This window comes from Anoplophora glabripennis, unplaced genomic scaffold (assembly GCF_000390285.2).
Source record: "Anoplophora glabripennis isolate ALB-LARVAE unplaced genomic scaffold, Agla_2.0 scaffold70, whole genome shotgun sequence".
In the NCBI taxonomy this organism is placed as follows: domain Eukaryota; kingdom Metazoa; phylum Arthropoda; class Insecta; order Coleoptera; family Cerambycidae; genus Anoplophora; species Anoplophora glabripennis.
The window spans coordinates 711030-726506 of NW_019416247.1; the positions used below are offsets into that span (position 1 = coordinate 711030).

Sequence of the window (15477 nt, forward strand, 5' to 3'; positions counted from 1 at the left end):
TTTTTTAATTATAGCTATATCAATAATTTTCTGAAATAATTAGATATAAGTTCTTAAAAAACACAAAAATAACAGTTTTCCAATGCTGTCAATTTTTAAAATAATAGAGAAATAAAATCATAATTAATTAATGCTTTTTTCAAGCAACAAAACAATTATGAAAAAGCTTTTATTTATAGTATAACTTTTCACTAGTTTTACTACATTAAACATTAAACCGATTAAGTTTTTGGGAATTTTTGGAATTTTTGAAGATTTTTTAACTCAAATATTAAAATCATTTTTTTTTAATTTCTAATCATAATTTGCTCATTTTTGAAGGTGCATTTTGTTACCAACAATAAATGTACTTATTTTTTTAACAGCTTAACTAAAAGGAAGTTATGACAAAATGTCTATTAAAAAATATAATTTTGAGGTTATGTAATGTAATTTCGTTAAAACTGAGTCTCCGACAAAATATTTTTTATAATTACCGGACACCTTGTATAAAACCATTAAAGGATTGGGTAGTTCTGAATTATTAAAATAGAAATAAGAAAAAAACGTCATAATGCTTTTAAGATATTAAAATATGTGTATACGCATTTGGACTCGGGCCTATTTTGCATATAAATCAAATGTGTATCACAGTTGACGATAGCCAACCCCACTTATATGTAAATAAATGTTGTTAAAAGCATATTTTCCCCAATTAAAACCCATTTACGTCCCCAGAAGTGGCCTGACGATCAATAAATAACAGCTGAGTCCATCAACAAAAATTCATCCGAAAATTAAATGAAAGTATTATAATATCTGTGGCAATAAATAAAAAAGATACAGCTAACTGGCTCTTTACATTAGTAGCTCTATCCCGGCGCCTATCACGAAAATTGAAGGCATTTACAAGTTATTTTAAAGGTATTTCGACTTATTCGAGGGCCTATCTATACTTATATTGATTACAGCGCAGCGGGCTTAGATTGTAGTTTTTTTTGTTTTTCTTGGTCTGGCGACAGGCATTTGTCACGCGATAACAGTCAGACGGAGAAATTAGTTTGTTATTTGGTCGAAAAAAGGAACACGATTGTTTCTCAATTGTGTTAATTGGGTGAGTTTTGATGTCTACGTTGGCGACGGACAGGTCCCCGGTCCTGTTTATTTTATTGGGACAGAAATGGGACAGAAATGGGACAGAATTTGAAATTTTTGACATGATTACCCACAAATCGATTCCATTTAACCAGTACTCTTCAAAACTAACTAAAACGTTACTGGAACATTTTTTATTCCACGCAGTATTGTTATGTTTAAAATTATATTTTCATTTTCATCATATCTACATTTTTGCAGCATACTTTATAGACTATTTTCTAAAAGTTATGCCTTAGGATAAGATCAAATAGCCTTAATGTTTTAGATTTCCCAACTCCCAAAGTAAAAATATACTGGGTGTCCCATTTAAAATAACCAAGTTATTGCTGTTTAAAGTTGAGAGAAGTATTCAGCAGTTTTTTGAACACCCTGTATAATACTAAGTGACGACAAATATAACAATTTATAACTTCAAGGATCTAAAATAGACCCTCCAAAGCTGCTTCCTTAAAATTATTTTTTTATTGCTAATATTAAATTTCTACGCTATGCTTGCATTTTGACTAAAATTGAAATATCTTACAAACTATAAGTCCTAGGTATGCAGAACCTTTCGTAAAGTTCACCTATTTTTTATGGTGCTTTCAAAATGCAGTAAAATATAGGGTGTTCCATTTAAAAAAACAAAACTTTGATATGGTACGCTTTTCCTGAACACTCTGTATATTTCAAAATATTTTTAAAATGTAGTCGTAATCAACGTACACATACCGACCTAAACAGGTTTCTATAACATTTGCCGTTTGGTCACTAGCGACCGAGGCGATATTGGCGACCCACCCTGTATAGAAAATTGTTTAAAAACACTTAGTTTTTTAGTTGTAGAGAAACGATTGTTCTTTCTTTCCATTAATTAATTGTGAAAAATTAATATTTCACTTGTTTTCGTTGTTCTAAATAATATATTATAATTACCTCGAAAAAGTATTTTTTTAAGTCGTTTTATCTCGAGGTTCATGATTTTTTTTCATATTTTTCCACTTTTACAATATTTACCAATTTTATACCTCGAAAACAAAAACAAAAAAGCAGTGTTTTTACATTATTTTTCGTATCTTTTTTAACTGTTAAATGTCTAATTATTGTAAGCATAACACTGTTGCTAGAAATCCTAAAATTTTCATGAGGATCGGTGCATAAGTCACGTTATATATTAAAAGAATTCAGTTTCATAATAACTTTACCTATCTGATAAACAGTATAATCGTTGTAAAATATTAAAAACTTAAAAAATCGATAAAGAAATAAATTTTTCCTGGTAAAAAATGTGATATATTTTTACCCAAGGAAAAAAGTTTATCTTTTTTCCCCGTCAGAGGAAAAAAATAACTCCGAAATGCCTCGTTTAAAATCTTAAGGTTACATTACATAGACTTCCTAAAAAACATCCTGTACATTGTAATTCTATTTTTTATACCTAGACAATGTTTATTTACAGTTTTGATAAATATAATAAAATATGCATCCATTTTATTTATTAAATATCATTTACAATGCATGTTGAACAGAAATAATTTAGACAAATAAGGTTCAATTTTTAAAATGTCGACATACTGATTCGATAATACAGTCAACTTTAAATGCCACATTTGTTTAACATAATAGCTGTTACTATTAATTTAGAGATGGCGCACTACATCTTACAGAAATCTATTATGATTCCTAAACAAAACACTTACTAGATGGAGCTTCTACCGAAGAAGATTCCTGTCAAAGAACTATCGTTTGCTAGATGTCGCTGCCAACGATATTTCTTAAAGATTTCTCCATCATATTTATAAAACTTTAAGCTAACAACTCAAAGATGGCGCACATTCACCAATTTCAATTTATTTTTTTTGTAGCAGAGGACGCTACAGTAAAACACGCTGTCAAAATTAATCAGTATGTCGTGAGTCACTTGTTTTTAACAGACGTTTTGTTGTGTCAAAGTGGTTGTACTTCATGTGACATCGGTTCCTAGTTCCCAGATTGCAAGAATGAAATAAAAAAAATGATCTGTGCGAGTCGATAGAGAGCAACCCCTCTCGAGATTCCCTACGAAAACGTGTTCTGAAATACCCGTTACCAAGCGAACAACATGGTTTCTTGTAGTGCTCTAATTAGTTGTACATATTTAAACAATAATTTTGCGAGGTTTATTTGAACAAGATAATGCCATTATAGTGCCCAAACCAAGGCAGCGTGCTTGCTATTTAAGATGGATTCCATCAGAAAATGGTTGTACAAGCCAAAGGTAGGTTTTATTTCTTGAAATTTATATCGCCAAAGGCGTATTTGTTTGTTTATTGGAATATTTCTTGCAAATTTGCACACGCCTTTATTATTCATATTTAGAATTATTTAAAAATACCTACCTAAGTTCAAGCAAATATGGTGTACTCTAATCAGGTTGTGATTACGTTTTACGCATCCTGAATTTCTAAATCAAATTTGAAAATCGAGATTTCAATGACTGTTTCGCTTTCTACTTGTATGACGTCAGAATTTGTTATAAAATTATCATATGTGTGGCACACACTCCATGCACACTAATTATAAATCGATTGTATGAAAACACGTCCAAGAATCAATTTTACTTTACCAGGAACACAATACATAGAGTCGTACAGCGAAGAGCTATTTGCGGATAATACTCATAATAATAGAAGGTCACAATTCAAGTCATCTGTTTATCCATATCGGAGGTTTCGCAATTTGTGGGAGGTTGGGTTGACATAGACTTGAAAGACATTAGAAAACGCACCAGCGTTTAAATTCTAACTGATGGTAATTCGAACAAGTAAACAAGGTAGTTAGTGGAGTTAATTTGTTGTATTTTTCTTGGATGTATTTGGAGCATAGCTCAGGTGAACGAGCAAAGCTAAGTGGGATGTTGTTTATTTGACGCAGATCTTTTCATGAACGGACAATTAACATGAGGACATTAGAAAGTGTAAAGACGAATTTTATGGCATCCAAATGAGGTCTCGCGAAAAATGTATGTATACCAGACCAGTGCAAGAAATAAGCACAAGGAATTATAGGCATGTTACCTAAATACATACAAAAAAAAAATTCGAAAACGCCAAGTTTAAGAACGGTAGAAGACCTAGGAAAATAAAGTTAACAGAACTGATTTAAGCAATCGTTATTTCAGAAAAACTTCCTATACCTGCCCGAGTACCTGTCTATTATCGATGTAAAACAATCTCCTTAGACAAACAAAGATAAAATTTATTACTAGAGTAATGTTTTTATAATCCGAATTTCCGATTTCTTGGTTATCCAAGCCATTTATTTTCCAGTATTACTTTATAATCCAGATATCTGGCACCTAAGCTGTCCGGAACATGGACACTTGCTCACTCTTTGGGAGGGGGTTTTCATGTTACATTTTTGTTGCAGAAAGCATAAACTATAGCTTTGTGATTTTATGCAGGTTATATGTTAATAAAAGTAGGTATATTCCCGATTTTCCAGTCATTATTGTACCTCTATTAGCCATAAAACATGTTTTTGTTTTGTTAACTACTTTTGCTACTTAAAATTTAATTTCAGAAAGCTGAATAGAAAACGTTACTTGTATTGTAGAAAATGTAGATTGGTTAGAAAACATCAACATCAGAAAGCAAGATCCAGGTAGTTATTGTTACTAACCAGGTTATTAACTGAATTATTAATATCCGACAGTTATCAATTGTACTTATTCTATGAAATTATTAAAATAGATAGAGATAGAAATATGCTAAAAAATTTATTATCAAGGTATTTCAAGCACTTTTGCCAATATTTTTAAAATTATCTATTTATGCAGATGATCTACATTTCTTCCATTTAACCGAACACTTTTTATAATTACTTGGTGCTTGCATTTTGGAGGACTTTCCATTTTAGACTATTTTAGATATGTTGAAAATCTAGTGGTTTCTGATATTAACGGAATTGCCATGGATCTGAAGGTGTTTTATATTCATTGTTGACGTAGGCTTACCAACAGTTTTAAAGGCCATCATAAACAACTTCAGAAAATGCCATCGGTTTATCTAATGTTAATGTTACAAGACAACTTATACAATGTGTAGCATATAAAACATAAAACCAATGATGAAATCACCAGGTATTCTTTGCATGTTTTCATGCATGTTTCATTTCAGGAGAGATTCTGTAGAGATGACAATTAGAAAGAGCGGTAAAGATAGAGCAAGTTTTTAAATTTATCGATGTTGTAAAAAGCCCATCCATTAAAATTTCATTAAAACGTTTTTGAATTATACGTATATTATAACAGTGAATTCCATAGAACTGTTTTTCCATTTCCATGCAATTGTTCATCAAATCCATCGGATTCGGAGTCTGATGGAAGCGATGACAAGTCAGTTGAGGTTATGATATGGTTGATGTCAGCCGCTTATCAATTTCACGTTACAAATAAAAATTTTGTGGAAAACGTTTTACTAAAATATGAACGAAATAATTTTAAACAATGGAAATTATTGAGCTACAAGTGTAAGTGATATTCTTGTCTGAATATATTTATTTGTAGTGTAATTTTAGTTAGTATTTATATGAAATTTATTTTATTTTATTATTTTTTTATAGAAAAACTACCCATATGGACAACATTAGCATAGCTAAAGTTTCAATGTTTATTTTTTTTCTGTAAATTTGTACCATTTTTTAACATACCCACATAAGTCTTGATCAATTAGTAATATTCTCATTTTGATATCTAGCAAAAAAATATCGAGTGCAAGTAATGTTTGCCAATAGAATGTTTTTACTGTACAGGGTGAAATAAAATTGCTCAAAATTTAAAACCGAGTTTAAAACGAGTTCTATCATATAAAATACATATGTCTACAGACGTTTGTCATTTTAAGGTGGTCAATAGGGTCATTTTAAATGAAAACATAGGCAAGACTAAAAAAAATTATAATCCTAAGTTAATTATGATTGATCACATATGTAATTTATGAATGAAAAAAATATTATTTATATAACTACGCTTAACTGTTTTTGCAATTTGGAATAACCTGTCTCTTATTCGTTTTGTTGAACAATCCGGCCAAAAAAAAAACGGGAATTTTATGTACAAATGAACTTTATGAACTTATTTTTGTTATTTTGTAACGTATAATTGATTATTTAAATAGGTACCTACCTATACTGGATAAGTTCTTTTACTTCTTGCGTAAATAAAAAGTAGTGTAGGTGATTCTTATGAAAAATATCAAGGAATGTATATCTGTATCTCCAAAAAGAAGTTAAATAAATACATTTTGGGCAGTACCTACCTACATATTTAAAAATCAATTTGGTTGAAGGGCTGTAGAATAATTTCTATCAAAATATATTATTTTCTTAAAACTCTTGCAGATCTAAGCTATTTATGATGAAAATTCATTGACATTTGTCATAATAATGCACAATGCAGACAAGTTATTTACTAGCAAATATAATTAAATACAGATTTTTAAATACTAGTAATTATGTCATTTTTAAGTAAGTTAATTAATTTCGTTGAGTGTATTAATACTACAGGGTGATGCAAAACTTATCAAAAAAGAATTTAATGTATGTACAGGGGACTCTTACAAATACAATTTTGTAAAAAAATCAAAAGGGGCCGTTCTAAAACGACTTAAAAATTTCAAGAGAAAAGTTTATAATGAATTTAACCGGGCTATAATTTTAAATTCTAGACTTTCATTCCAAATCTGGTGGTTTTGTGGGGGTTTTTAAGTAGCAAATTAAGGTTTCTCTTTTGTTCTTGGTTATATTTATCATTTACATAGCGAAAACTTAATAGTTTGGTTCTAGTCAGTCTTCTACAAAACCGATTATACCAGCTCCTAAAATCGGATTAACCTTGGCAACAATTTAATGATATGACCGGAAAACCTACTTCCAATACCACCTATATCGGATACGAAAACGAACATTTGTTTTACTCGATTTTATACAGTCAATACAGACGTTTTCTTGATCCGATTGGGTTCGCCTACGCCTCCAACGAAGAGCTGGCGTTTTTGTTTCAGTCCGCTATTTTTACAACGAAGACAGTGTCTGTAATGCACCTATTATTAGTGCTGCGGCATTTTTCTCGGAATATTGACCGAGATGTTGCCATCTGGTACATATATTTGCATTTTTGATGTGACTCTTTTCGCACTTTAACCAGACCGTGCCTATTAAAAGTTTCTCAATTCAATTTCGCCTAGTTTAGGAACACCCTGTATCTCAAATATTCCGTGTGTCACTGGAAGTTGTGAAAACCAGGCATGGTGACTGTACGTGTGAACAATACATAAATTAATTATGATAAATTTCTCCTGGGTAATGATAAAAAAGTATACTCGTGTCCCCTGGTGTATCTCATATTACGTTCACTTATTATTGGATGCTCTACCATATTATTTTTATGTAATTTTTATCTGTAGGTTCGCCGCAATAAAGATAACGAGGTGGCGATAGCGCTATTCGTTTTGCGCGAAGTGTTTTGTGATAATTGCATTAACTTAAATGTTACCACCTTTTTCGTCAGACTCACGCACTATCTCATTAGCGTTTGTTTGTTATTTGTGCAATCGAAGGAAGCGACGATTCTCGGCGCAAGGTCGATTGGTTGCCAAACTGAAGGCCAAATTAGTTTCATTTGGAAAATCAATCTCCTTATTGGATTTGATACTTACTACTTTACAAACTTTAGGGTGACCCTAGGGGAGTCCCCAATTGCTCACGTTAATTTTGCTTGATGACAAAACACCCCAAAGTAAGAAAAAAATTTCATATGAACATAGACCTTAGAACACTTCATTCTTCATTTCCGAGGTGAAGTTTTTTTAAATATTTGACGTAGATTGATGGTGATGACTTCAAATATCTGCTGAATTGTCAAATGTAGCCTAGATGCGGTAATTGAAAACCACAAAATTTCGACGCCACTGAATGAATATTTTGGAAATTAGATAAGTGCATTGAATCCTGGTGTTTCTAAGAAAAAAAGATATATTTGAAAAAACGAGACATTTTTGAGTTATTTTATTTTTTTTTAAAATTAGTATAAGCATTGGTTCAAGCATTAGATATTTGTTGACTAAATCGATAATATTTTCAAAACTCTTAGTATCACAAAAAAGTTATGGGATTTTTTTCTTAAAAACAATGTAACCGTCAGAAGAAAAGAAAAATCATTGGCATAAAAATTTTATTTTTTTACAGATTATCCCTCAGAAAACTTTCCTACGCTAATGATTTTTTTATACTTCTCATAATTACTTATATTTAAAATTTATTAACTAACAAAAACTTCCTATATTTGTTTGTGAAACAAATAGATTTGGAATTATTTTCAATTTGTTCAATTAAGTACGAATTTAAAATAATTAATAAAATTATTGCTCAAAAATTTCACGTTTTTCGAATAAACTGAAACATATTTTTTTAGAAATACCAATCAAAATTAAATGCGAATATTCATTGGCGTAGTAAGGTTCTCAGTGACATTATCTCCTAGCATCTCCGCTATTGGTTCACAGATTTCTGTATTAACACAGTACACACTGTACCTCAAAAACGAAATATTCTACGTTCAATAATTATATGAACAATTTTCTGTATGTTGAAGTGATCTATAAACAGGTACAAAGTTTGGTGTTTGCAATTCGGAACATCCTGTATAAACAAAGCGTAATTCAGGTTTGTAATATAGGTATTCCAAGGAAATTTCCAGAAAATATACAGGGTGTCCGGCATAAGAACCGACACAGGGCAGGTGCATGTAGGTCTGTCCAAAATATTGTAATTTAACCAAACTTACCTATATACAAAATTGCACCCCTGAGGAGTTATTAACCCCCAAAGTGAGGCCCTAAATTTCGAAAAAAATTAATATCTCTGCAACACTTTACCGTAGAAAAACCAAATTTGGTACATGATTTAGATTTATTACTGGCCTTCTTTGACTTTGATTTAAAATTAATTGAAGCACTACAAGATGACCATTGGGGATGACACCCCTAAAATTGTACCGAACTTTTTTTTCATTGACCGAATTGAAAAATAGATATATTAATTTACAGCAGAATTTAATTTTAAATTTTCTTTTACTCGTGTTAGATTTTAAAAAACTTTATGGTTTTCAAGAAAAGCCGTATTAACTGACACAAGATTTTAGCAGTGTTCATTAGAAAATAATCAAAAAGTCAGTAGTAGGCTTTATCTTTCAAATTTGACAATTGGCCAAATTTTACTTCACTTCTCTCCTTATTCTACAAACAGTAGGGTTTCTGACTAGGAATTCCCGGGAATTCTCGAATTCTCGAGAAATTTCTAAAACTTAAAAAAGTCATAATTTTGGTATTGCAATGCGAAATATAAACATGCTATTAGACTTAACAATCATCATTAACATTTATTATTTATTCAGTAAGTATAGTTATTAATTTTGTTTCTATTTCTACTAACAAAACTAAATTAAACTTTGAATATCTTCTTCTTGAAAACCTTTAACTTGTTTTTTTATTAAACACTCAATATACTTATGTTTATTTCAATGTTTTTGAATCGTAGCTTTCTTCCAATAATTATTAGCAGTCATTAATTGAAAGACTGCATCTTTTAATTAAACAAACAGTTGATAACTAATTTAACTGAAGAAATAAAAAAAAACAAGCTTTAATTTAAAGATACAGAAGCGTTCTTGCTATTAATTTATGACTTATAATCACAATCTTTTAATTAACAAACAAAAATAAAATAATCAACTAAAGGAACAGGAACTAAATATTTTCTGAATCAACATCAACATTAGGTATCTGCTTATAATAAAATTTCTACACAGACTTATAACTAGGTAGGTACATTAAAAAAATAAGAATCATCAAAGTCAACTAAGGCCTTAAAAACTTAATAAATAAATCATGAGCTAGTCGAGAAACCGCTTTAACCGCTCAGTTATTTGTCGAGAAACGAATTGAACGTATGAACGAAACGAACTCCAGACAAGAACTTAAGACGCGCGTGATTTTTAAATTTCTCGATTACTGGACACTTTTTTCTCGTCTCGAGTAAGGCCAGATTTCCCGGGAATTCTCGCTTCGAGGAGTCTCGACCAGAAACCCTAACAAAAAGAAAACAAGTACCTAGGGAGTTTTTAAATAAGCGAATATTGTATTAAGTAAAAAACACAAATAAATAATAAAAATAATAATTGCTGTTTTTTCAACAATCAGAGGCAATTGTTGAAATAAAATAATTTTATTACTAACTGACAAGTTTGAAAGGTAAATTCATTGCCTACTACTGACTTTTCGATTATTTTCTAATAAACACTGATAAAATCTTGTTTCAGTTAATACGGTTTTTCTTGAAATCCATAGTTTTTTTAAATTTAACATGAGTAAAAAAATTTTTTAAATTAAATTTTGCTGTGAATAAATATTATTATTTTTCAATTGGGTCAATGAAAAAAAAGTTCGGTACTATTTTAGGGGTGAGTCATCTCCAATGAACACCTTGTAGTGCTTCAATTAAGTTTAAATCATAGTCAAAAAAGACTAAAGACTAAATCATGTACCAAATGTGGTTCTTCTGCGGTAAAGTACCCACTTTGGGGGCTAATAAATCCTCAGGGGTGCAACTTTGTATATAGGTAAGTTTGGTTAAATTACAATATTTTGGACACCCCTACATGCTCCTCCCTGTTCTTATGCGAGACATCCTGTATATGTACATAAGTAAAATTTACACAATGGTTATAATCGAGGTTATAATTAATATTGCAAATTTACTCTATATTTATCTTTGTCAGAATATCAGCAGTATTTTTATAAATCGTTTACATTTTTGGTCGTGAAATATGTATTTGTTCCTCCCAATTATTTTAATGGGTCCAAACAAATGGAAAATTTGGTCATAAAATTAAGTAAATGGATATTTCCAATGTGTATAATCTTTTTAGTCAATCCTAATGAATTTCACAGATTTTTAAATATGTTTGGTCAAAATAATACAATCTTTGCACGTACCTAGACGTAAAATAGAGAAAAATCAGGGAATTTTGACATGACAAACTAAGTAAGGGAAACTCGAAAATGACCTCGATTTGACCCCATATCATTTAATTTCATCGGAAAGAATTACAGAGTTCCGAAACCTGTCTACCAGAATCTTTTTATAATTTTCAAGTGCAGGATCTAGGGCTGAATGAAAATATTCTTGTAAAATATAACAAATTTGGATAAAATCGAAATCGTTTTTCGCAAAACATTTTTTTCACTTTCAAACTGTAAGACTGTACAAAAAACTTGACCTTTACGCATCTCGATTACTTTCTGAGACATATATATGAAAATTGATCGGAAAAAATTTCAGAAGTCTGGAATCCACGACCCCGTAGTGTTGCTTGCAAATATTTTTAATTTTTAACGTAAATTACGTATTAAAAAATTACGTAAGATGGTAAACGAAAATTACACAAGCGAAAATAGTATTTATTTTATTTGGGTTGGCAATGTGTCAAAAAAAAACAAAAACATTGTTTTAGAGGCTTGTTTTTGGAAATAGAACAGATTTATTTATATTTCGTTGTTTATTGACGCCATGACTATGCTGTGAAATAATTCTATACTTACCATGAATCATTTTGTAACAATTTATATTTTTATGAGTTACAGCCTAGGGTTTAGAAAGTATCGTCTGCAATATAGTCGAGGATAAAGTTATTTGATCCTTTGTTTAAAAGTAAACTTATTTGCTTTTATTTACAAATAAGATATTCCACAAAATTAGATACCTTCATCAAAGTATTTATTGACAATGTGTTTATTATTATTATATTTATTGTAACACAAATCCAGGTCAGAAATGTCAGGTAGTAAGTATCATAAAGCCATTGGAGCAAATGAGTTTATAGGAATTATCTGAAATAATCTAAGGTTTTGATATTTGTATTTTATGTATAATATTCCTCAATTTTCTCTTAGAAAGAGATAGATGTGCATAATATGATTCATAGATATAAGTAATTTTATATCTATAAAAAAATACGAATGAGTCACTGTTCGTATATACATTTTGTTTATTCTATTTACTTCTAATAAATTATATCTTAGGAAAACTGATTTTTTGAAATATTCCTCCTCTAAATTCGACCGTTCATCGAAGTGCGATTTTTTTATCTAGTTTAATTTTAATTATTTGTGTTTTTGCAAAACTATAATTTTAAAATTTTATTTCCTTGAATTTTAAATTCTAGGATTCATTTGAAGATTGATGTCCAAGAAAAAAGCATCTGAATGCTCGCTGGTTTTCCAATTTTCAGCCTATTGCCCTCACAGATTGAGGTGAATAAAACTAGGACATGTCTAGAATAAATTATGGTCACTATCTGACAATTTGTTGTTAAAGGGCCTGGCTGAGGTCGATAACCTCCATCCTTGAATTCCCATTAACGATATTGCGCCCCATTCCGGCAGATAAAAAAATTGATTTTTTCTACATGTGCACACGAAATGTTATAGGAGATATCTGAATAAAAGAATTTTGATTGTTTTATTGCGTCTATATTTGTGATTTTTAACAGAACAAAAATATCTATTAATGTATTGTTTCTTTTGTTTTTGTTTTGTATATAGTAAATATGTATTAATTATTTGTTTTTGTTATAGTATTTTTTTTATTTTCAAATTTGTAATTCTTTTTAAGTTACAGGTAGCAAAAATGCAACAACGCAAGTATTTAAAAACTTTAGTAATTTCGAGAAATATTATTGTACTTCACTTCTGTGTATCTCAAAAATATATTCACAAGCGGAAAATATTTTTTTCGCAGTTTACAGAAGTATTGGCTTTTTCCCAAATTTTATTTAAAATAACAACATAAAATAAACTATTTGCTTCCAGGAACGTATTACTAACAATAATTTGATGACAAACAGCCAGTGTCGTCGTAAAAAGTAACGTCCTATATTTTTTTTATTTGCTTATTCGATAGTCCAGAAAAAATAGGGTGCAGGTTTTTTTTAATTTTCAGATGCCGAAAGTCTTTAAAAGAATTCGTAAAGATAAAAATTTATGGAGTACATCATTTGTCTTGATCACATCAGCCAATGAAATAGAAGTTCATTAAAAAGTTCTAGTACAACGTTGCTTTTGCTTTTGTCACTTAGTTCTTAATCTAACTGATACTACAAGTTTAAAGTTCACGTATGGCGCCTCTAAAATGTTTGTATTTTTAAAATGTTTTTGGATAGCGTTGTTGTTGTGCATTTATTTTGTATATAAGATGTTCAGTATAGAGATCAAAATAATAGTAAAACTTCCTATAATTTTTTTCCATCTAACTTTGAAACCATACCTTATACAATTTGATAAAATTTCGACGTAGGTAGTGTTTTACAGATAAGGTGTCTTGATTTAATTTTACAACACTTTTTTTCAATTTTCACAGATGTGCTATTACACTAAAAATACATATAATTTTTAGATACTCTGAAGATTTTTTTAAAAGAAAAAGCATTCTTCATTTATTTCTATAAAATAAACGATTTTCGAAGTACAGGGTGTTTCGCATAAGAACCGACACAGGGCAGATGCATGTAGGGGTGTCCAAAATATTGTAATTTAACTAAACACCTATATACAAAGTTGCACCCCTGAGCAGTTATTAGCCCCCAAAGTGGAGTCCTAAATTTCGAAAAAAATTAATATCTCTGCAATACTTTATCGCAGAAGAACCAAATTTGGTACATGATTTAGGTTTTTTTTTACCACACAAATTTTCACTATGAACAAACTAGACTGTTTTTTCAACAGTACCTAGGTAGGTAAATGTAGACAAAGCAACAGAAGTTAGTCCGTATCTCTACGATGTTTTCACGAAAACTGAATGAAATATTAAGTTCAGTAATTTTAAAGAATAATTTTAAAAATCTTTGTACTCTATCAGATAATTTTTGTACTTTTTGTAATTTCATACATACTTTTTGTAATTTTTGTAATTTACCAAAAAATTTGGTAATTTTTATACTTTAATAAATAATTTCTATACTTTTAAAGTAATTTTAAATTATAATATCTCAAACGTACACCAAATATTACTTGTGGCACACCCCTCGGTTTATTAGTGGTCTTCTTTGACTCTGATTTAAAGCTAATTGAAGCACTGCAAGGTATTCATTGGGGATGACTCACCCCTAAAATTAGTTTTTATACGGCTTCAACTATCTTCGTAAACACTATACCTACTAATTGTTGTTATTATTGTTTCAAAAACTGATTTATCTTAAGAACCCTTCATTTTATCGACATAAGTGAAGAGTACCTTTTTTAAAGAAAAATATTCAGAGCATCTAAAAATTGTTACTGTTCGATAGCATATCTGTCAAAAATAATCAGTTTGTGGATATCTTCTAATGGTAAAAAACCAGTACAACAAAATTTGAAAAAAATATATAATGCCAGGAGAAAATTTCTAGATACTCATTTGGAGCCCGATAGGAGCAACTATTAGAAAAACAAATGCTAGTGTTATTTTGACATCCCTTATACGGTTCCGAGAGATTAGTACAAACCGACACAAATAAGTTTGTTTTTATCTGGCAGAGCTGCTCGGGATTGAGAAAGAACGCATTCGGCTAAAAGGAATAAGACATAGGCGTGGCGATTTGGGATAGCGGTTTCTGGAGCGTTTCGCTTGCCGTGTCCAGTGCATATTTGTGGACGGAGCTATCTCAGATGCAAACTTATTCATGTCGGTCTGTAGATACTTGTCGGATATCCTGTATATTTGGTAACTAGTGCATTATTTTTTATCCAATAGCAATAGACAGTGAAACGTGGTCTTGTCAAGCTGGATTCTCTCCCACGAATTGAAAAACTTTGCAATATTTAGGACATATTATGATAGACTGGTGGGCGAGGGGTGGATAACTCAATACAAATTTGTACACAGATTTTAAATCCCAATTAATTAGGACTGATTTAAGTCCTATTTTTCAATTATCCAGATTTAACATGATTTAATTGAGAAATTAAGAGATTTAAATTGAGAACTAAAAAGTTATTAAATTTGATTTAAGGACATTTCTTTGGATTTAAGGAGATTTAGTTAGATTTAAGGTACTGGATGGTGATTTATATTGATTTAAAAGTGATTGGACCAGAAATTTAACACAAGTCAATATTACTGACATTGTTTTTGCCTCAGTTAAAATGATTTTACTAATGTAAATTACCAAAGTGGAAGCAACTTCCAATTATCAATGTTTTTTTTTTGATATTTGCTTACTTACACTATACGCGTGAAAATAAGCTGCAAATATAAAATAATGTTTAATAAAAGTTTATGTTATATTTC

At 30.0% G+C, this 15477-nt stretch overlaps 1 protein-coding gene across 2 annotated transcripts in view; it reads left to right on the plus strand.

The window, feature by feature from the left end:
- Positions 1-3028: 3028 nt before the first annotated feature.
- Positions 3029-15477, plus strand: part of LOC108903696 (lateral signaling target protein 2 homolog) — a 31718-nt gene continuing 19269 nt past the window's right edge. For both annotated transcript variants that reach the window (XM_018705961.1, XM_018705962.1), the window contains exon 1: positions 3029-3373. In XM_018705961.1, coding sequence (XP_018561477.1) covers positions 3338-3373 — 36 coding nt within the window. In that variant the 5' untranslated portion in view covers positions 3029-3337. The remainder of the gene's footprint in view (positions 3374-15477) is intronic.